Raw genomic sequence first — 23568 nt, forward strand, 5'->3', positions numbered from 1 at the left:
TCATACTAGTTGTTAATACATCAGGATGTTAGTTTAAGAGTAAGGGGTCAAAATCTCAGATTAATCATAAAAAAATATTTTACTAAATCAATTAATAAAGTGATTTGCCAACTCCACTTAATAAAATAAAGGTTATTATTTTTTTTGTAATTAATATATTGCTTCAACGATTTATTAGTTCAACCGGTTATAGTAACTCAAGACTATGGCAATCATCATCATTGACCATCTCCCTCTACTCCACTTCCCTTTCTCTTTCTATGGTCAAATTTACAGTTTTGTAACTTTTCATTCATGCCACCGCTTTTAATATTATAAAATTTCTTTTAAAAAGCACCTAGCACTTTGAGGGAATCAATGGAATACAAATTAACCTTTTGGCTTTTCATGATATAACATCATATAACTCGTTTTCACTTCACAAAAATTATGGTTATTTTCAGTAAAAACGAAGTGTCGGCATCATTCCAATTTCGTAATAGTATAACAATAAAAATAAATTTCCGTTTGTTTCAATCACTATATTGCACATTCCGTATCATAACAATAGTTCGGGGCAATTCCTTGGAAACGTACACCATGTGCATTTCGTGTATTTCTTAATTTATTTTTTAATTAATACCCCTATACATTCTTTTCGACATATACCTTCCCTCTGATAATATATAAAAAAGTGAACATGGTGCACTTCCACGAAGAATTGAATATACAGGAATATAGTAACAACATAATTACTAAATTGTTACTAATTTAAATTTAATTAATTTTCGACAGCTCACCTTCCATGTCGCTTCATCACAGTTATGCTGGTTCTTATCATCATATAACCTTCATAGTTCATATTAAATTCTGTAGCGTAACAGTGTACTTGAACTTTTTTCAATTATTGATTTGTAATTGAAACAGTAAAAGACCTGCTAAGTTATATATATATATATAGGGTAACGGAAAACTCAACTAAATGTACCGTGTCCCTAGACTGCACCATCGAACCCAGTAAACTTGCTCATTTCTTTTTCCACAGCAACACAAGTGTAAGCTTCTAAGCAAATTCTGCTAAAGACAAAGATGTGCCATGGCTGAAGAAAAGGGAAAAAGAGAATACACTGATGCACCAATGGCATATTGTAGCAGTCCAGTTTCAGAAGTCAAACCCACAGCCCAGATCATTAAATTTACAAGTAAACTACATCGCCTAAAGGGCAAAGCCTAAGTCATTGAAAAATACAAAAGAAGAACCCATCAAATCGAATCACACAATATGTGGAAATGCTAATAAAAAACGAGCACGGTACTTTCTAAATACCAAATGGGGTCTCAATCGCCAAGCAAGCAAAGCGGCTGTCTCATGCTCAGCTCCAGTTTAAGCGCAGGGAACTGCTCCAAATCATGGGAAGTACTTAGAATTTTCTGCATGCAAATAACAAAGTGAGACCCATCTTATGGACTTAAGCACTGATTGTGCAACATACGTTCTACTAAGCAAGGAATCAGAATTTGGAGAGATAAAAGGTCATACTTGTAAAAGCGACAACTTCAATTTCAAAGAAATAATGTTATCACTAAATAAAAGTTTGGTAGATAATTGTAAACTCTTCAGCAAGTCAAATTCCTTGCTGTGCAAAAGCGAGAATAACCTCAAGCTTCAGATCAAAGTCAATCACGGCTGTACATGAAATTCATTAACATAAAGAGGTTTCAAACTCTGCATATTTTTGTCCTCCAGATGACCACCTGGATTTTGTTCAAACTGTTTGGCCTTTAGCTGAATGTTTAAAATTGTATTCATCCTTGTATGCTTTACTTCCTAGTTGTTTTCTTTGCATTCTAACTACTGTCCTCTGGACATATAACAGGAGCTTCAAGCATAGGATGATGTAGGATATTAAATCTGTTTCTTCAGTAGCTAAGAGTAACCCAGAAGTTAAAGATGCAGATAGTGAAACACACTTGAGCAAAGAACCGCCAGATGCCCAGAAAAGTAAAGTTGACATGCCCTTGCACCCCAAAATACATCTCCTGGAAAAAGATACCAAAGTTCGGATTTTGGAATGGAGAGTTTGGCCCAGACTCCTTACCTTCTATAGAAGAATAGGATACGTACTCTAGAGCATCTAATTAAATAACCCTATACTATGTGAAAAAGCTATTCAATGCTCCTAGTCAGTAGCACCAAAAGAAGTTTGATGATTTTCAACTGCGGTTTATGATGTCAGTAATTATACCAACAACATCAGCTGCCAATAGGTTAATCTAACTGAAGCGCTGGAGCAACGACCAGATGGCTGCTGTTGAGGATTGCCAAACTTACAATCCTAAATCTATAGTCGACCTGTGAACATTGAAAGTAAAGCAGTCTGCTAGATCATTAGTTAAAGTAGATCACAATCATCAGCAGTCAACATGGTCTCAGCATCTTTAAGAGATCATCTTGTTACAATTGTCATATTCAAGTGATATTAAACCAACAACTAATAATCAAGTCAACAACCTACCAAAAGAAGAGACCGGATAAATCAGGCAGATAACTTAATAACTCTTGGGGAATGTTAACAAATTTACCAGTGCAGCATGGTGTGAGTCTTGTAGGATATTCCCATCAACTTCCAATCTAGCAACAGGAAACTCTGGAAGATGTCCTGATTGTTTCTTTCCAAGCAAGTCACCTGGTCCCCGTGACAAAAGGTCCATCTTAGCAAGGTAAAAGCCATCTGATGAGTGCTCCAGAACCTTCAACCGATTTAGGCTACCAGCAGCAGAGGCTATTAGTATACATTTAGATTTCTTTGCACCGCGTCCAACTCGTCCTCTAAGTTGGTGCAACTGAGCAATCCCAAATCTCTCAGCATTCATAACAACCATCATCGATGCATCTGGAACATCAACACCAATCTCAATTACTTGTGTGGAAAGCAGGATATGGATTTCTCCAGTCCTAAACCTTCTCAATGCTTCCTCTTTTTCATCACTTTTCATTTTCCCATGTAACAAACCACAGTTGTATCCTTGAAACCGATTTGATATGACTTCTAGATCTGCAGATGCTGCACGAAGCTGTGGCAGCTGTTCAGAAAGTTCAATAATTGGGTACACAAGATATACTTTTCCCCCATCTTCCAACTCATCCATCATCATCTGCAATATATAGAACAATTTGCATAATCGTAAAAAATGTTCCTACTATAAAATTATAAATAACTTATTTACTAAAACTCAACATCTTATATCTTACAAGCAATTATACTTGATCTTTAGCTCAGGATTCACCAACTAAAAAGTGAGAAATTGGAAGGATCATGCGTGAACACGGGTGGGTACAGAGCAATAACGCACATGAAGAATTCTATTTAAGTTCTTACAATCTAAGATGGAGATTGCATATGTTGTTACAAAACAACAGTCAATCCCATGTCCTTGTGAGAATCAGTTTAATTCTGGAGTAGTCAATTCCATTATTTACTATCGGTTTGTGTGTAATATCAGAATAGCAACAGTTTGATGCATTAGGTGATTTTAAGTCATTAAAAAGACAATTTTTAAAAAAACACATTAGTTTATCCTTACCCATAACACTAGGATTTAGGAGCACGCCAAAATATCAAAATGAAAAGAAAACTGGATTCCCAATATTAAAGCATTCAATTTTCAGGGTGTGGAATGAATGCCTGATCATGCATAAAAAGCAGATATTGTTTACAGGCCATATAAAAAAAGATCGAAGCCCATGTCTATCACTAAAACTTAGTTGCCTAAAGTATTAAACTGTACATCAATTACCAAGAACAAAGGTAAGAAAAAACATAGTGCCCCCGGAAAAGATGAGAATGCAATGATTAAGCACATTGTTCCCAAAGACTTTAAGAATTGTCACCTTGTAGACACACTCATATCCATTTTCATTTCCTTCAATTGCAAATGTTTGAACAGGAATTCTTCCAGGAGGCAAATCAGTTATCTGTGATTGGAAGCCAAAAATAGTTCTGTTAGCAATTGAAGAGCATTTTGCACACTAAATTAAGAAAATTTGTACAAGCAAACGAAAAGAGAAATAAATAAAAGACAAATAGATGTTAATCTTCAATTTTGCTCCTTTTACTTTTCCTTCTCTGTTGCTGATATTCTTCACAACTGTATTAATGTGATCCAGTAACTGCATGGCTAAAAATCTGTCTAGACACTATGAGCAGCATAAACTGCTCCTTAATGTTTCAACATGAAGCTATAAAAGGTTTCATGATGGCTAATGACAAAGTAGAAACAAACAGAAAACAATAAAAATGAAAAAATCCCAAGGTTCAAGGGATTAACTGATTCCTATGAAAGATGCCTACAAAAGCCTGGTAGTTTATCTGGATGCCTGGACGCTGGTGCTTGATAGGATTCCTGCTAAAGACATGCTGTAGATTCGCATACCAAACACAGCAGACACCTCTATCACCGCACATAGATCATATGCATGTCTGGTACTTCAACTGTTGTTAATTTACTTTTACTTTGTTTAGTGATTGCTTCTGTATTTGTTTGGTAAGAATCAGGCGTGCCCTCTCAAATTAGCGCAATACTCTTGGTAATGTTAACAAATCTTATTCACCGAAAGGTTGACCAGGTTTTATAGCAATGTGCTATCTTCAATTTGTTTTGTTGTATACTTGAATGGAATGCTCGTAGAGGTTCATTCTTGTCCCCTGAAAACCTATGGGCTAGGATTTATGTCAGCGGCTTCTCTATGATTCTGTCAGTTATGCAGATGGTTTGGGCAGCTGTATTACATGATTAAGTTTTCGCACTGTGCGTCTCATCTTTCTTGCTAGTTTTTTCTTCCATAACAGAATATTTCATATCCACTCTAGGTTTTTCTTCCGTTTTCTTGAAAAAAAAAAGTTTATTTTATCCATAAATATAAAACTTTGTCTATAATATACCATACACTGTACCTAAAAATGTGCAGGACAATGAATAACTTGGAAGAGCAACAGAATATCAGATTAATTCTCACTATAGACATAATAAATTCAAAGGTCTTGCCTCCAAATAAGAGAGGGGAGGGCGTGTATCATCTGAATCACAAGGACAGGAAATATTAAATACCTCAGTCAGTGACATATCACCATATAAAGCAAGAGCAAGTGTTCTTGGGATGGGAGTTGCAGACATCGCAAGAACATGAGGAGCCATATATGCATCACAACCACTCTTTGGGGATCCATTTGAACTAGCATCTTCCAATTGAGAAGCTGATGAAGTGTAATATAACTGCAGTATGGCAGGTTGAGAGATAAAAATATCACCCCACCAAGAAATTAGAAAGTAATATGCAGTGAAAAACTAGCCAATTTTGAAAATTTTCAATATCAGGCTGCATGAAAGATGCAATTTGCAGAGGCAAGGAACATGTAACCAGAACATTGGACCCAGATCCCTACTACTTTCTATAAGGACAATAACTTGTGATTAACATATTTAGCTCGGTAATTATAGGTTATTTATAATTAAACCATTGTTTTTTTTTAATAAAAGAACTTTATCAGAAACAGAAGAAAGTACAAATTGTCTGTCCAGAAAAACAAATCCTCAAATCGGAAAAAGCAAATTAACAGATAAAATCTTGGGAAAATTAATCTTTTGATTCCTACAGTTTACCTCAGTTTTCAATTTAGTCCTCATAGTTTGATGATGATGATGACGATTTTTTTTTTTTTAAAATCCATCCTAGACTTCACAAAATTTAAGATTTAGTCCTTGCCATTTGTTTCAATTGTAACCCTGTCGGCTTCCATCTCATGTATATGGAAAAAAACATGGCAGACATGCACGAGTAGTAGAGATATCTTTTGTCTTGACGTCTTTAATTGTCTTCTGCTTTGTTATAAGACGTCTGGTTTTCCTTCTTCTCTGTATGTCAACCATTAACGTCTCATGTAGGTTCTTCAATCATGTGCTTGTTTGCATGCATAATATAACTAAATCAAAGATGAAAAAGATAAGTGGGCCACCTTACTGTTAAATCTTCCTCTTTGAATCACACCAAAACGGTGCTGTTCATCTACCACAGCAATACGTAAAGCTGAAAATTCCACATTTTCTGATATCAAACTGTGAGTTCCTATGACCATTGAGATTTCTCCAGTCTGGATACCCTGCCACAACATTATTTGAATAAACTTATCAGAATTTAACTAATGAGCAAGAAAGTGATATGAATTCACATCCACACCTTACGAATCAGCCGAGATTGTTTTAGTGGGGTTGAACCTGTGAGTAAAGCAACTGTGGGTCTGCGCTCAACCTCAGCCAAATTCTCTAGCAAATTAAGCAAGTGCTGAAAATGCTGGATTGCAAGCAACTCTGTTGGAACCATGAAAGCTGCCTAATTATAATACAAAAAAAAATTGTTATCATGAATTTAATTCTAATTTTTTTCTAAAATGAATTAAGATCCTAATTACAAGATGAAGAAAAGGAATTCAGCCTGTGTAAAGGCCCAAAGCACATCCAGGCCAGACCTAGGTGAGATGAAGAAAGGGAATTGAACCTGTGTGAGAGCCCAAATATTTAGTAAAGAGAAGGGCTCACTTAATGAGGAAAAAGACAAAACTGGCTAACTAACTCAGTAGACCAGCGAGGAGAATATAGTGGGAGGAGCAGAGAAAGAAGGGCATTGAGAAAAGTGGACAGAAAGCCTCTAGCCTCTTGAAACCTAGAGAACCAGCATTTTTATTTTCTCATCTCAGTTACTGTTTCCTGTTTGTCTGTCTCTGTTTTGCAATCCACCAGATATTACCCGTTTTGCAATGGAATATCGGTGCAGGGCTGTTTTCTAAATAAAACTAATGCTGGATTTACAAAGGATTCCATCGTAAAATAAACGTGACCTACTTGATATCCAGAGCCAATAACCTCCATGCATACCAGAAAAGCTACCACAGTTTTTCCACATCCAACATCACCCTGTATGTCACATCATAACTATAGATGAGCAGATTTTATATTTGAACATCTATGAAGATTGAGACAAGATTGATCAAAAAATTATATTAAAAAAAAAAGCATTTCCACATACTCTCAAACAAAGTTTCTGCATTTAAACTATTTTCATTGAAAATGAAGAGTTTTATAAGAAAAGAGTCTAGAAGAAAGCAAATGAAAGAGGTCCCCACCTCTAACAAAAAAGAGAATGAAAGAAAGAAAAGAAACCGTGCAATGCCAAAAAGCAGAAGCATATTGAAATTCTGGTAGCCGTCTGGCTAGTTTTGCAGTCTCAATAGAAAAGAAAACAATAATAACAAGTCTTATCCCACTAAATAGGATTGCACGACATCATTGTGCTCTATCAACATAGAAAAGTAAGACAGATTAAAATTCTATCACTTGCTGATTAAGGCAAATCGCATCATTGTAATTGAAGAAGCTCACATTGAAAGTCCAACGAGATTAAAATGTGTAAGTTTAACGAAAGCTTTTATACTTGATTGAAAGGAAGGAGATGAAGTTGAATTCCATCTTGATGGGCCTGATAAAGCCCAATCCTAGCAGCTGGTCACTTATAGCAGAAGAGGGAGGGAACCTTTCAAGACTTACAAGAAAGAAAAGAGGAGAGGAATGACTTGGCGGAGAAAGAGGGAGAGAATCACAGAGTGACTAACTTGCGAGGGTAATACAGTGACAGGCAGGGGTGAGAGAGAGGCAGCTTGGCTGTGAATCGAGAGTCCTAGCCTCTTGAATGCTAGAGGCTAGTTTATCACAGGTTTCATTTTATTTTCATGCATTTGTCTTGATTGCTCTGGGTTTAGCTTCTATATCAGATAATGTTCAGAAGTTTGTAGCTCAGCATTTGTGGATAACCCATAGAGAAATTCAGTTTAGTCCCATCACATTCATAAACAGGAAGAATAAGAGCCAAGAAGCAAGAAACAATTAGAAACAGATAACCTACTGCTTGGTAATAAAGGAACAGAAAGACAGAAATTCAAACCTGTAGTAGTCGATTCATAGGGACAGGCCTTTTCAGATCCCAAATAATTTCTGAAACAGCACGAAGTTGACTAGATGTAAGAGTATATGGAAGTGCCTCCAGAAATTTTTTGGTGAGAAGTGACCATTCCTCTGTACAAACAGAATTATCTTCTGGTTTCCGATACTTATCTAGCAATACATCCTTTTCTAGTTTTGTACCAACACCTTCAAGCATTTGGAATAAGCGGCCTAACTGAAAGGTTAAGATAATTGAGCTAGCTTAAATTATCAAATGATATGAACTTCTAAAAAGAGCAATGAGTCATTTCTAGAACAACGTTAGAGTTGTTGTATAACAGGAGCAATTTTAAGTTAGAAGAATTCAAATGTAAGGAGAAATGGTCGGTGGGGAGTGGTAATGTTAAAATAGCTAACTGACAGACATTCCTTTAGATGTGTGAATAGGGTAAACGAACCAGAGGCATGAATTAAGTAACATACTGAAAAAATATTAATAGAATATTTGACGGATGAGACTGTAAGAGAGATAAGAAAGTGTTACACCTCACCTGCAGGTAAAAAAATTCGTCAAATATAAGCCTCTTGCGAGCCAAATCAGCTTCAGTGATATCCATTGGTTTATGGATCCCAATATATGCCTATATTGTAAACACAGAAAATTGAATTTTCAAGTGATAATATGCAGGAAGGCACAATTGTAGAGACCTAGAATAAACAAGGTTGTTGAGAGCATGTGTTTTTCCATACTTTGTAAAAGGTAATGTGTTGGGTACTAAACCCATTTTCAGGCGTTCATGTAACACTTTAAGCTTATAAATCAAAAGGTTCTTTGAAAAATCTTAGGGCCTGTTTAGTAGGGAGAATGTATTTCGCTGGAAACATATGAGAAGGAAAGGAAAGGAAGAGAAAGGAAAAATTCCAACCACTGAGACATTTAGAATGCCAAAGAGAGGAAGGTAAAATGATAAATTTAAAAAAATAAACAATGAAATAAAAAACATAAAATACCCTAAATAACCTCATTTAAAATGAAAAGAAGACAACCCCTCCCTCTTCCTGCAATCTTCTTCCTCAATAGCAAGACCCAGACCAGAAAAATCAAATACCACGACCAAAAAGAGAGAAGAGACCACCACACCAGAAAAATTAACAAACCAATATGTTAGAATAGGATAGTAGAGGATATTATTGACTATGTTGTAGGTTATATATAGAGTCTGCTAGAAGGAAGTAAAGCTTCTTTTGTGATAGGTTGCATAGGATAGGCTATATTGATAGGCTGTCAATAAGCCATAATTTCCTAGACTCATCTTCTGTGTAAATATTGTAATGACCCAAAGTTTTAAGTAAAAAATTAAAATTTATGATAAGGTATTTTAAATATATTTTTATTAGATTTTGGGACAAATATAACAAGAAAGATGTGGCGGCTTAGTGGAAACTCTCTTGATGTTGGATTCGAATCCTCAAGGTAAAAAGGGAGGATTTTATCTTTGCTTCAGTTTATAGTGAAATTCCTATCATGCCCTTGCTAGAGAGAGAGATGAAGAATCAGAAACCCTAACACAACCTCCTTCTGCATTTTCAAAGGTTCCAGAGCTCAGTGAGATCACCCTTCTCTCCCTCTTGCTCCGGCATTAGTCCTTGTTGTCATCGCCAACATGTGAGCTAGAGAAAGCTTCAAGAGTCTACAGTCCTTTGTTCTTCTCCATCCATTCCTTCTATACATCTCCAAAGTGCACACGTGAGGGGCTAGGCCTACTGTTCAGTTCATCACTGGTGTCTGTATTAACCGTGAATCCACCACTATCAAGGTCAGAGTCATGAGTTTGTCAACTCCCCTGCTCCTCCATCAGTCTTCTCTTCATGCATCGGTGAATGCCTAGATCTCCTTCCTCCCTTGTTTTTCATTGCTAGAATCCTCCTCTCTTCCCTTTGCTCAAGCTATTGTGGTTTAGAGCATCAAGTTCTTCCTCCTCCTCCATTTTTTGCTTCTTTTTCTCTTCACTTTGTTAGAAAGGCTTGATATGGGGAGTTTTGAATCCTCTCTCTTGTACGATCCGTGTGTGTGGGTATTAAGTTATTGAGTTTGCAATTTGCTTTGCCCTGTGCTGTGTTGAATAAGGAAAGGAAAAGTTGAATCAAGTTAAAAATTTGTATTAAGAGCAAGATAATGATGGTGTGGGTTTGAATTCTAATTGAGCTTAAATTGATTTTTGGAAAGGTACCGAATTTCAGAAGAATGATAAATTTAAATATTAAAATTGGAAAAAGGGATTTAAAGAGTAAGATTATTGTTTTATGGTTTAATTGTTGAACGCATGCAAGGTGTTTGATAAAACATGTAAGAGGTGGATGTTGGTCTTTGATAACAAATAAGTATGATAAATTGATTGTTGTTAATTAAATTATTATAAGAGACAATTATTTTCTATAATGAAGGTTGAAAATAGAATTAGAGGATTTTTGGAAGGCATATTTGGTTGATAATTCAAGGACCAAGTTGGTTTGTTCTTATGTTAGCTTCTAGGATGTCGATAAAGTGCTTGATGATGAAAGTAATGAAATTGGACTTTCATGAAGTGGTACCATTGAGACTTGAAAGCTATGAAAATTGTTTATATATATATATATATATATTGTAGTGGTAAAGGTTGGGCTACTGTAATGAATCATGAAGCATATAAAACAAGGAGATGATGGGATTTTCTTTCATATTTCCCAGATTACATGTTAATGGGGTGCGTGCGTGCGTGCGTGTGCATGCGTGCACACTCTTGATTAAAACTTAGTTGTATGTGTTATAGAAGAGTTGGAAGGACAAGTTAAAATATAATCAAAGTGTCGAATAGAAAGGTAGACATATAAAGCATTAAGGGGATTGGAGGAACTAAAGCATAAATTATAATGATTTGAAAACTTAGTTGATTTTGGTGTTGTCAATAATGGAATATTAAACTTGAGTAAAGGATTTTAATTTTTTTTCTTTTACATTGAATAGAGTGTTTAGAAAACAGAAGACTTAATTGAAGTTTTAAGGAATGAATTTTAGTGCCAGAGAACACTTGAGGTAAATGGATAATATCCTAAATTAACTTATCCACAATTTATTTTTACTAAAATGTTTTCTTTTTGAAATAGATTTCATGTACAAATTCAAGTGTTGAATATTTTGTTAATTATATTGCCTTTGCACATACCACAGAGTGAAAAGATTTTTATTGGAGGAGACTTTAATGGGCATGTCGAGAGGGAAGCTGGTCAGTATGCGAGGGTGCATGGTGGTTTTGGTTTTGGAGAGCTAAACAATGAAGGACAAACTCTTCTTGATTTCTCATTGGCGTATGATTTTAAGATTGCCAACACTTGTTTCAAGAAGAGAGATGAGCATCTCATCACTTACAAAAGTGGAACCTCAAGGTCACAGATTGATTTTCTTTTGGTTAGGAACACAGATAGAAGACTTTGTAAAAATTGTAAGGTGATCCCCGGAGATGCTGTAATGACACAACATAGGGTCCTAGTCCTTGATGTGTGTATTATGAGTAAAATCCAAAAACGTCGACAAGTAGTAACACCAAGGATTAGGTGGTGGCAATTAAAAGGCGAGAAGCAAGATATTTTCAAGCGAAATCTTTTGGATAAAGGAATTTGGGAATCTCAGGGAAGTGCTAACATCATATGGGAGGATATGGCTAAAAAGATATGGGAGGTTGCAAAGTAGTTTTGGGAGAATCGAAAGGTTCTGGTCCGAGAGATAAGGAGACTTGGTGGTGGAATAATAGTGTACAAGACAAAATCAAGTATAAGAAGAACTGTTTTAAAGCCATACATTTGTGTAACAATGAGGAAAATTGGGAGAGGTACCGTATGGCTAAGAAGAAAATTAAGAGAGCTGTGGGTGAAGCTCGTTCTAAAGCTTTTGAAGAATTTTATAAGAACCTTGAGACGAAAGAAGGAGAGCAAAATATTTATAAGATTGCCAAGAGTAGGGAAAGAAAATCAAGAGATCTAGAACAGGTAAGGTGTATTAAGGATGAAGAGGGAAGAATTTTAGTTACAGATGATGAAATTAAAAATAGATGGAAGACTTACTTTTCTAAACTTTTCAATGATGGAGAGGATTCATCTAGTAACTTGGAGGATTTAGTAACTGGTGAAGGAGAACAAAATTTGTCATTCTATCGAATAATACGTGATAAGGAGGTAAAGGAAGCTCTTAAGAAAATGGCAAATGATAGAGCCAACGGACCTGATTGTATATCTATCGAAGCGTGGAAATGTTTAGGTGAAGAAGGGGTGAGATGGTTAACTAAATTATTTAATGTGATTTTATGGTCCAAGAAAATGCCTGATGAGTGGAGGAGAAGTACATTAATTCCTATTTATAAAAATAAAGGAGATATTTAGAATTGTACTAACTATAGAGGGATTAAACTCATAAGCCACACAATGAAATTGTGGGAGAAAGTAATTGAGCACAGGTTGAGATTGGAGACAAGTATTTCTGAGAATCAATTTGGTTTTATGCCAGGTAGATCAACTACAGAGGTGATTTATCTACTAAGGGGATTAATGGAAAAGTATCGTTGTAAAGATAAAGATCTACACATGGTTTTTATTGATTTGGAAAAAGCTTATGACCGTATACCAAGAGAAGTGCTTTGAAAAGCGTTGGAAAACAAGAGAGTACGGATTGCTTATATTAAAGCTATACAAGATATGTATGAGGGGGTAAAAACTAGTATAAGAACGCCTAGTGGTCAAACAAAGGATTTTCCTATAAAGATTGGACTACATCAGGGATCATCTCTGAGTCCTTATTTGTTCAACTTGATCTTAAATGTTTTGACGGAACATATTCAAGAGGAAATTCCGAAATGTATGCTCTTCGCGGATGATATAGTTCTTATAGCAGAGACAAGAGAAGAGGTTAATTACAAACTTGAGTTATGGAGGAGGACATTGGAGTCGAAAGGTTTTCGTCCGAGTAGAAGACGGAATATTTATATTGTAAATTTGGTAAAGGACTATTCGACAATAATTTGGAAGTGAAATTGAGAGATCAAATTATACCTCAAGTGGAAAACTTTAGATATTTGGGAGCCATTATTCAAAATGATGGCGAAATCAGTGGAGATATTTCACATAGAATTCAAGCTGAGTGGTTTAATTGGAGAAAAGCTAAAGGAGTTATTTGCGACCGTAAGGTGCCTAATAAACTTAAAGGAAAGTTTTATCGCACTGCTATCAGACCGGCAATGTTATATAGTAGTGAATGCTGGGCTCTAACGGGACAGCAAGAGCATAAAGTTGGAGTAGCAGAGATGAGAATGTTACGATGGATGTGCAAACATACACGTAAAGATAAAATTCGAAATGAGCACGTACGCAAAAAAGTAAGGGTGGCACCTATTGAAGAAAAAATGGTAGAAAATCGATTGAGATGGTTTGGGCATGTACAAAGAAGACCAAGGGAGGCACCAGTGAGAAGAGTGGAACATATAACTTTGAGTCCGATTAAGAGAGGTAGAGGAAGGCCTAAGAAAACACTCTTGGAAGTTGTTGAGCGCGATCTCTTAATTAATAATATTCCTAAAAGCTTGATAAATGATAGAGCACAATGGCGTCTTGCAATCCATGTAGCTGACCCCACCTAGTGGGATAAAGGCTTGTTGTTGTTGTTGTTGTTTGTTTTTTTCTTATGAAATTGTAATTTGTATAGTGAAGACTATTGAAATGACATTCCCACGCATGTTTTCATTATAAAATATATCTTGAAGGTAGACAAAAAAGTTTTATTAGCCCTAACAATCTTTTATTAGATAAAGGAAAGCCTAGAATTAGTGAAGAATTTTATATTAAGAAGGATTGAGGTTTTTAAAAGGATCGTGCAAGTTTGATATTGAGAATAGAAAACTTTATCTTGATAATGATTATTTTCTCGCGTGTTTGAAAGATGATTTTGAGATGATTGTACGCAGAACATTGATTACTAACAACAGTTCCGTTAGTTCTTGGTGCACCATAGTTATAACTAGCTAGTTTGACTTTTATAAGCATCACACTCACGTTTGTTATTCGTGAGTCCTATACCTGAGTTTGATTCCATGGCTTCGAGCTACGTTTGAATAGTGTTATTCTCGTGGACTGTGTATTCACATTTGTTTTCATAGCCTAAGCTGCATTTGGTTACTTATCCTCCTAAACTGTAAATCCACGTTTGTCTTCGTGGTGTAAGCCACGTTTGATTATTAATTCTTATATACTGTATGTCCACATTTGTTACTTGTTCTACAAAGTCATCAGAATATTAGCTTTTAATTAATTCGTGAACATACACTTCATTGATTTTAATTAGTAAATGTTACCATTTTCAGTTATTTACTTAATCTATTTTATTTCACAAAATCAAGGGTTAAAGTTGTTTTGCTATTGTAAGTTTAATGATTCGATATTTTTGAATCTCTATAAAATCTCTTAATCTTCAAGTTTGGTGATTATATTATATTGATTGTTCACTTTAATTGGTATACAATTACTTGTATTTATTCATCTTGATTCTTTTAATTTTATTATTGGGATATTATTTATTGAAAAATATTTTGGTTTCAGATAGTGCAGCTAACCATGTACCTTCGACAAATCACTGAAGAGGTTTTACTACTGAATTGAAATTGAAACGTCATTTTGGTTAATCTCTATCTTGATATAAAATTTTAATTTATGTATTGTATTTTAGAAATCTTGTTTTAGATGCTCCATATAAACTATAATTAGAATCCTCATTCGTTAAACTATATTGTCGGTCTGTTGATAGGAGCTGAACTCCTGGTTGTTGTTTTATGTAAAAATGTTGATATATAATTTTTTGGACCTCCTATTTATAGAGGAGGTGATGCCGAAGTTTCTGCATATAGTTTAAAGTGTTTATTGGTGTAAAGAATATTGGAAGGCTCCTAAATCTATTACATGTATATTTATGATTTGAAAATTGAAAATTTATAGAGTAAAGGCTTAAGGAATGAGTTTTTATACATATCCAGTGTTGGTCACCCCCATATTTTGGGGTGTGACATATATACCCTCTTCCCAGATGAAATAAACAAGTACTTGAACCATATTTCACTACACAAAAAGCAGGCCATTAAACATAATAGTCCAAAAATCATAAAACAAGACCAGTAAAATGAAGATGAGCAAGCAGATTTGAGCAATCTTGAGAGAGCAATCCTTCGACGGTACACTCGATGATAGATGAGCCAGTCCCAAGCAAATTGGTGAACAAGATCACAAGTGGATCTACTCAACAGATCCAACAAAAGGGAGGGAGGGAGGAAGAAGATGAACATGGTTTAGGTTTTTTTTTTTTTTTTGGTCCTTTCTCATCATTTTCCTGCCAGAGAGCTAGCTTCTCTTGCCTAGAGTAAGGAGTTGCTATTCCCATATGTAAAAGAAAATGGCTTCCCATGGGAAAAATGGTTCAGTATACCAAACAAGCAAAGTGATGGAAAGAAGGCTATTTTCCATTTCCATAGGCTGACTTTTACCCTACCAAATGGCACCTTAAGCTATCAAACAAGGGCTCAATAATGGCCTCAATGATTTTAGCATGCCTTTTCATGTGAAGGTTTCTGGACTTGAAATGTGGTTGATAGCTACATTGTTATCAAAATTAAACAATACAGCACTTCGGCCATGTATATGAATTATAAGACTGATGGTTGAAAGACCAATCTCTATATTCCTTTTTGGGGTAGGCTTACCACCTTGTCAAGGAACTAATTAACATAACAGCTTAAAGCATTAACATAAATGAACAAGCAATGGCCCAATGGCCCAATGACCCAAAAAAAAAAATAAAAAAAATTTACATTCATACATCATACATCAAAGATTATGCTCATAGTCTTGGAATAACGCCCAAAAAATGAGGCAAGAAACATGCGAACTTAGCAACAACTAAAACTCAAAGAAAAAATATCAAAAGAACCTGCAAAAGATTAGCATAAGAGGAAAATTCAATAGGAAAAGGTGAAATGCCCAATTATGAAAATCAATTTTTCATTCTTACTTCACAAAAATCCTGCTTGTGAGTACTCTCTTCTGGTAATAATGCAGATGAATGACCAAAGGTCACTAATAATCTTATGATTCTTCAAGTGTTCTACCAGTACAATCCCCTCAGATGAAAATTTGGATGCTTACCAAAATCCAGAGATACATTTATCCCTGATCTACAACATATACAGAGGGAAGGCCACTCCAACATTCAAGACAGCAGATTGAGAGAGGTGTTTGAGAATAGTAAAGAAGAAGAATATGATTTTGAATATTATCAATGTAAATTAAGGCAACATATACTCCCCTATGCTTGTACATCCTTAATACTTAGGGCGCACTTATAGTAACTACTCTATTTCCGTAAAGTTTCCTGATACTGCAAAAGGCATATACATAGAGGAATTTCTAGTTCAGTTCAAGCCACCAATACGGAAGGCAGGGACTAGGGAGAAGTGAAATAAAGAATGACAAATATAAAGATACTTACATCATGAAGACTTAATAAGCCAAATTGCTCAGTGATTTCTTGAGGTATTGGATCAATATTGACAGGCAACGCCTGTAAGCCTCTGGAAGAAATAAAATAGAAATTCATAAATTACATATGGAATATTAGTATAATTCTTGATGTTTCTTATTAGACATGAGAGGACAAATAGAAAATATGAAAGCCATATATACACAGAAAATTCCTCATCAACACATCAAACACATGTTTTATCCAGAGAAGTCGAAGATTTACTTAGCAAGGTCAGGTCCCCCACCTCCCGTTTGTACTTTTTAAATAGTTTGTTGTGTCAGGATAAACTTGAGACTATGACTATTTTTTAAGCAGATCACAGAGGCAGTGCTGAGATATCATGCTGCAATGCAAATTTCAGCATGCATATTTAACTGCAACGACTGCATGCTGCCACTGCACTTTGAACTCCTCCTCCTTGGCGAAACCATTGTAATTTGTCAACAGAACAATTCCCACATTCAAAGGTTCACTCTTTGCCAATGGAAAAAATATCTAATCATTTATTTTATACGAAAAACAGCTACCCAACAGCACAAAAAAAGATGTTGATCAGTAGATTTAGATTTAGAAGTACACATGATTGATAATTCATGATGCACACGTCAGGGGATAAGGTTATCGTTTGTCTTCAAGCCTACACCATTTTTTTTGGTCAAAAGCCTACACCATTTATTGGCACTTATCCTGTCAAGAGCCTTAAGCTTCCAGTTTGGCTCATGAAGAACAAAGTTGTTTTTAGAACAAGTCAAAAACTAAAAACAGATACAAGAAAGAAAACCAGAACGATCAAGAGACCAAGTGCATGTCTGGATAGATGATATAATCAATTTTGGGAGTAAAAACTATGGTTTTGTGAAAATACATTTAAACACCTTTATTACATGTCAAAATCAATTATGAACTCAAAACCATGATTTTCTTAAAAATATCCAAACACCATTATAGAAGTCAAAATTAATTATCAACAAGAAACCATGGTTTCGGGCTATACAAGTCAAAATTAATTATAAACAAAAAACCATGGTTTTGGGTGTGTGGATATTTTTAAGAAAACCATGGTTTTTTTTTATAATTAATTTTGACATGTACAATGGGTGTTTGAATATCTTTACAAAAACCATAGTTTTTGGTTCATAATTAATTTTGACATGTACAATGGGTGTTTTAATATTTTTAAGAAAACCATGACTTTAAGTTCATAATTGATTTTGGCATGCAACAGAAGTGTTTGGATATATTTTCACAAAACCACGGTTTTACCTTATTTTTAATTCGGCTTAAAATCAATCTTATTAATCAATTTTATAAATCAATTATATCACATAATATAATCAATTATATTCAAAAAATCATATCAATCAATTTTTCTGACAGATAGCCAAAGGCACCCCAAATCATCCCACCTAAATTAGAGTATTATTACTGCTTATAACTCAAAATTGAAGGGTCATATAGAAAATTCAAAAACTAAAAATGGAAAAAATTGGCAGGCCTTGAAGTGCATACCTTGTAATGATATTCCTGAGAAAATCTGGGTTCAAACCTCCTTTTGAAGGGTAGATAGGATATGGCCTTTCTTTAGCACAGAAGGATGAATTGTTTCCATCTTCAAGCACATCAAGATTATATTCTCTCATCTCGTAATGGTTTTTAGCACGCATAGTCCTCACCTATTTTAAAAGAACGACTAAATTCAACCATAAGAAAATATTTCAACCAAATAGAGATAGAAATTCATATATAACTGAAGGTAAAGGCTTTTGGTAATGCATGGCTACTAATATCAAAAACTCTGTCTATTAAAAGAAAAAGAAAGGAAAATAATTTTTTCAATTTCTTTTAGCTTATTTGAATTTCAATTATTGCTAGTAATTTCAAGGTTGATAATGACGTGGCTAAGAAATGTTATGTCAGCTAAGCCATTTCAGTTGGTCATCCACTTGAAGGTTTGTCCTGGAGAGTACAAGTAGGAAGGACCCAGTTACAAACTTCAGTGTTGGAGACCTCAGACCCCCTTTCCCGTTTCCTAAATCTTAGGCATTTAAGTTGTTTTAATTTACTTTATGATTTGACTTTGTATCTTTCCATTTACAAGACTTAACGGATGGCTAGCAACTAGGAGAGCCTGTTTTCTTATTTCATGGGATTTAGTGTTTATGACTACCATTTCTCTCCTATATAATCGTAGCATCATTCAAGTCAAACTGTGAGAATTGCAGAATCTCTGCATCTTCTCTCCTACTATGAGTTTTTGCACTCTAACATTATAGGGAACCATTAGAAACTTATATGTACTAACTAATAAAATAATGTGCAAAACTATAAGAATCGATGGAGGACTTAAACCACAACTAAATCCAAATATTTCTAAGAAAGTATGTTGTAGATTGTGCCCAACCAAGTCTTGATAACTCACAGAACAGAATTAAATACAGCAGCCTACTTCACACAGTTTGTTTCTATCAAATATATTATCAACTTCAAAAATGGTATGCATAATGTATCTGTCAACCTAAGGGGAAAAAACAATTTCTCCATATTAAACAATCGCAAAACATGATGTATCTGTCAACCAAAGGGGGAACACAAGAAACTCACCTTGCCACTCACACATGCCAAATCTCCTTTTTGATATTTCTCAGCAAGACTATTTAGAAAAGGCTTACAGGTAAAACGAGTGCCACGGAAAAATTTCTTCAGATGCAAATAAATTGTCTCGTTTCCCTTGTTAATAATATTGTCTGTCACTTGTTGAAAAGCGGATTTACTGTCCACAACCTGACATTCCACAACCACCTCAAGAAACGAAAAGGAAAAACTAGCTTTGACTCCCCTGCAATGAAAATACTAAATCTTACCAAGAGGCTAACACAAACATGTAAGACCATCCAATATCCTAACTAATTGGATGCACATAAAAACATGGACATGCAGCTTGTGCATGTACTGAGATGCACATGGGCACACAGAAACTTAGTCATAAAAAGCAATTAAGGTAATGGTTGGAGAAGTATGAAAATTCAAAAGAAAAGGTACAAGTCATCTTCCCATGTTGGAAAAATGAGAGAAATTTTGGGAAGTCATAACCACACTTTTGGTTAGGCTCATAAACATATTCACAAGGTTACACAAAATATATAAATTTCAAACAGAAAATTCCTTATAATGCCTTTTTTCCCATATATAAAAGAACTTGAATTAAGAGAGAATAAAGATACAAAAGCTATTAGTAACCTTAAAAGACCAAAAAGGATCTTTCATGCGTTGAGAACATTGTTGTCTAAAGTTAAAATTAGTCTGGGAAAATAATTACATGAGCGCCAAGCTTCTGCAAGCACAAAAAAAATGAATGACAGCATCATATGTACCTTTAGGTCATATATATCATTTGATGTGTAAGCAAACCATGCAATTCATTAGCCACAACCATCTATACTTGCCATATCAAGCATCATCAATTATGAAACAATTTGCAATGAGCCATGTCATGTTGCATGAATACGCATTTTACTACATGCATGATGGGCAAAGTCAAGTTGCTTCAAGCATATTTATCATCTCAGTCCCCACCCTCATCCAAGTGACAAAGCAAGATTTTATATCACTTAAAACCTACATTAAAAGAAAACAATAAGTATGAATATATCTAATTAAAAAAAGAAATTAAAAAATAGAAGCTACCTTGATGATAAGATTTTTCCAACAAAAATCAAATACTGCCCATCAGTAATTTGAGCATGTGCATTCTGTAGATCAGCATATGTTCGTGGATAATGGTGTAACAATTTCCGCAACTAGATGGAAACAAGAGGATCAATGTGCATCCAAACCAATTTTTGAAATTTAAAATCCAAAGAACACATATTTCAAAATCCAAACATTTCTAGGAACTCACAGTGTGAAAGCCACAGTTTTCCAGCTGCTGGAAATTTCTCTTACTTAATCCAGGTATACAATTAATAGGCTTGTCAAGAAATAACTCATTAGGTGTAAGCTTGACGTGGGACCGTAATACTACATTCCCATGAGAATCCCCTTTGGTGACTTGGTGATCCAGTTTTTCTCTTACAGACTTTGAAGACATTGAATGAGGTGATAAAGGACAAGTACAAGAATCTTCCCTTAAAGAGGAGGATTTTACACTAGAATGATTGGCATACATAGAAGGCTGAGCTTCAGAGAGCGAATTTTGCACCCATCTTGTCTCAGAAGAATCAGAAATATATTGTTCTAAATCCACTGTTTGTAGAATGCTCATAATTTCAGGGAGAGATTTGGTCCCATCATACAAATCCACTTGAGAAGCACTTCCCAGAATGATTGATGGAAATCTTTACATGCCACAGAGATGTCCACCTCATCTACTTCACCTCCAAGATTCATTTTAGACTTCTTTTCACCTCCTTCATTTCCAGTTAGATCAGGAAGCTCATAATCCATGACAACAGATACCTACATTTATGATTAATGACAGATGAAGTTAGCTTCATTGTAGCAAACTACAACCAATCAAATATAGACTGAAACAGAGCAAAGCTGTGCAAGATCACATTAGAACCTTTCCATCTAGCAAACATTTACACTACCATAGAACCTTTCTGTCTTCACTTCTGTCAATTGTATCAGAAATTTCTCCAAACTTTCTGGACAGACACCAAAATTACCAAACTTCACAACAAATATTTAGCAGTTACTGCTGGACATGGCTGGTAGTTTCAGAATTAAAGAAGAAACAATAAACAACACATAAGCAAAGAAAGTTTTGGGTGATCATTGAACCAGCATCATTGTATCAATTTTAACATGTACAACAGCTCAAATAGAACAAGACCTCAGAGGAAACCTTAGTCTTCCGAAGGGGGTCAACAAGAAGAAATTGCCCCCCATTTCAAGAACAAATAAAGTTCTATAAATAGTTTTTACAGTAATAACCCTGATGGAGGATAGGACTTAAACGAATAACTCAATAAGAACATAAAGTCCAAATCCTACTTTCCAATGTAAAAAGAGGGACAAATAAAGTCAAGCAAACCACGATGAGATTTCAATTTCAGTGCTTCACTGCTCTTTTTGATAAAATAAATCAAGGGCATGACAGTCAGATTTCTCATCAGTGTCTATGCAAGCTAAATAAAGCTCAAACAAACTTTCAGGTCCTCACCTCAATAAAAGCAAAGATGAAAATCTGCAGAAAGCAAAATATGCAAATTTACTCCTCTGGTCCCCCACCCCAAGATCCCCAGGAATAACACAGATATCAAAGTACAGAAGCATCCATCTACCTTATTATGAAACTTTGAGCTGCTTCTTGAACCAGGTCGCTCAATTTCCATCAGCATCTTCTCCGCAAACTTGTGCTTTAATTGATTACACGTTTTTGAAAGTTTTGATGGGAGAAAATAACTACATCTGCAAAAACTAATGCATTTTGATTTCAAGAAAATAGAAGTTCCTCCATTATCAAAAGCTCAAACTGAAACCAGAATCAGGCACAGTACCTCATTCTCCTATTCAAGCAGCCCCAGTATCCTCTCTCAACTCGAAAGATTACAAGACCTCTCAGTTGCTTTCCACTAAAACACTGAAAAGACACTGCAGTGACTTCAGACAACATGTTCAAATAGACAAAGTCAAACTAAAAGCCAAATATCAAATTGTCTGTCTTATCCAAATACAGAAGCATATAATTAAATGCTAATGGTAATGCTAAATACTCGGGTCAAGGTACAAATCTCCTCTCAAAGTTTCCAAACAGGCGCAATTGATATCCTTAAGTTTTTTTTTTTTTTTTGGCGCAATCGAGCCCTACGGTTTTTTAAATGGGTACAATGTCGCCTCACCGTCAATGATTGACCGCGTTGACCGTTATCTACCTTACTCACATGCCACTGACGCCACGTCTGCACTCCTATATCTCTGTCACTTCATCCGAAACCCCATCCCCTTCTTCACCAAGCTTCCTCTCTCTCTTCTCTCTCCAATACCTTCTTCCCCAAATCTACAAAATGAAAATAACGGGATGCCAGATTCCAGTTGCTCTATCGCTCAACAGAAGAATCATTAAAAGCAAACAATAAAATCAATAAATCCATACTCCGGAAGAATTAATCGCGCAACAGAATAATTTTCTCATCCAACCTCACACGTGAAAACCCAGATCAAAATGAATTGACTGATTCCATCAAAACATGTGAAAACCTAACAGAGAAGAATCGCAAGAAAGGAAGTGTGAAGCCTAATTTTCCACACGTGAAGGTCCAAGAAATTCAACTGACAAAAACAACAAAACGAACAAACAACAAGAGAACTAAAACGCGACGATTCAATACGCACTTTCTGATGAGAGGGAACGTCGCGCAGATCTGGAAAATTGAATGCGGATCTGGAACGAGGACGACGCCGGAGGACTTAACGCAGATTGAAGACGACGGACTGAACGGCAAATCTACTTCGGCGAACTGAACGACAAGAGACGGACAGAAGCTAACCGAGTTCGGTGGGCCCATATGACAAGCTGGCGCCGAGGAGAGAGGGAAGGGAGGGAAAGAAGGAAGACGGAGGAGACGGGTGGACTTGGATTTTGCTCATCCGAGACTTTTCTTGGAGGAGCGTCTGTGAGGATAATTACTCTCTACTCCAAAAATTGATTCATTAAGACATATAACACATCCACTTATATAATTAAAACTCTTCAAATTTTTTTAATATGAGACCTAACAATCCACTGCACCTAATAAAAATTTGGAACGTAATTTGAACTTTTCAGACTTAATATTTTATTTTTTATTTTCATTAAAATAAAACACTAGAAAAATTATTAAAAAATTTAATAAATCTTGTTATCAAGATTAACAGTCTAAATTTAATATTAATTATCTAAATTTAATATTTAATTTTTTATAATTTTTACACTATGATGTAAAATATTTAAAATGTAATTTTTTAAAATATTTTTAAAAAATGTTTTTAAATAGATAATTGCACTGTATAAAAAATATTTAGATAAT

The 23568-nt window shown here is 35.1% G+C and overlaps 1 protein-coding gene across 12 annotated transcripts; it reads right to left on the reverse strand.

Annotated features, from left to right (window-relative positions):
* Nucleotides 1-980: 980 nt before the first annotated feature.
* LOC129311265 (ATP-dependent DNA helicase homolog RECG, chloroplastic) lies at nucleotides 981-23198 on the reverse strand. Of its 12 annotated transcripts, none has more exons than XM_054953441.1 (19): nucleotides 22895-23198; nucleotides 22656-22759; nucleotides 22444-22559; nucleotides 22060-22153; nucleotides 21844-21970; nucleotides 20457-21013; nucleotides 20243-20355; nucleotides 19160-19394; nucleotides 18068-18231; nucleotides 16526-16607; nucleotides 8523-8612; nucleotides 7973-8206; nucleotides 6877-6948; nucleotides 6215-6367; nucleotides 5994-6137; nucleotides 5089-5253; nucleotides 3872-3955; nucleotides 2563-3135; nucleotides 981-1410 (listed from the first exon to the last, which is right to left on the reverse strand). In XM_054953441.1, exons 6-19 carry the CDS (start codon nucleotides 20817-20819, stop codon nucleotides 1318-1320), a joined length of 2565 nt encoding a protein of 854 aa, XP_054809416.1. In that variant the 5' UTR covers nucleotides 20820-21013; nucleotides 21844-21970; nucleotides 22060-22153; nucleotides 22444-22559; nucleotides 22656-22759; nucleotides 22895-23198; the 3' UTR covers nucleotides 981-1317. The 12 variants fall into 12 exon arrangements, with proteins under 12 accessions (XP_054809416.1, XP_054809424.1, XP_054809418.1 ...); XM_054953449.1 differs by having other exon boundaries at nucleotides 21844-21979; XM_054953443.1 differs by having other exon boundaries at nucleotides 22060-22142; nucleotides 22435-22559.
* Between the last annotated feature and the right edge of the window lie 370 nt (nucleotides 23199-23568).

Source organism: Prosopis cineraria, unplaced genomic scaffold, assembly GCF_029017545.1.
Source record: "Prosopis cineraria cultivar Desert tree isolate PC_DT_omini unplaced genomic scaffold, ASM2901754v1 PC5, whole genome shotgun sequence".
Lineage (NCBI taxonomy): Eukaryota > Viridiplantae > Streptophyta > Magnoliopsida > Fabales > Fabaceae > Prosopis > Prosopis cineraria.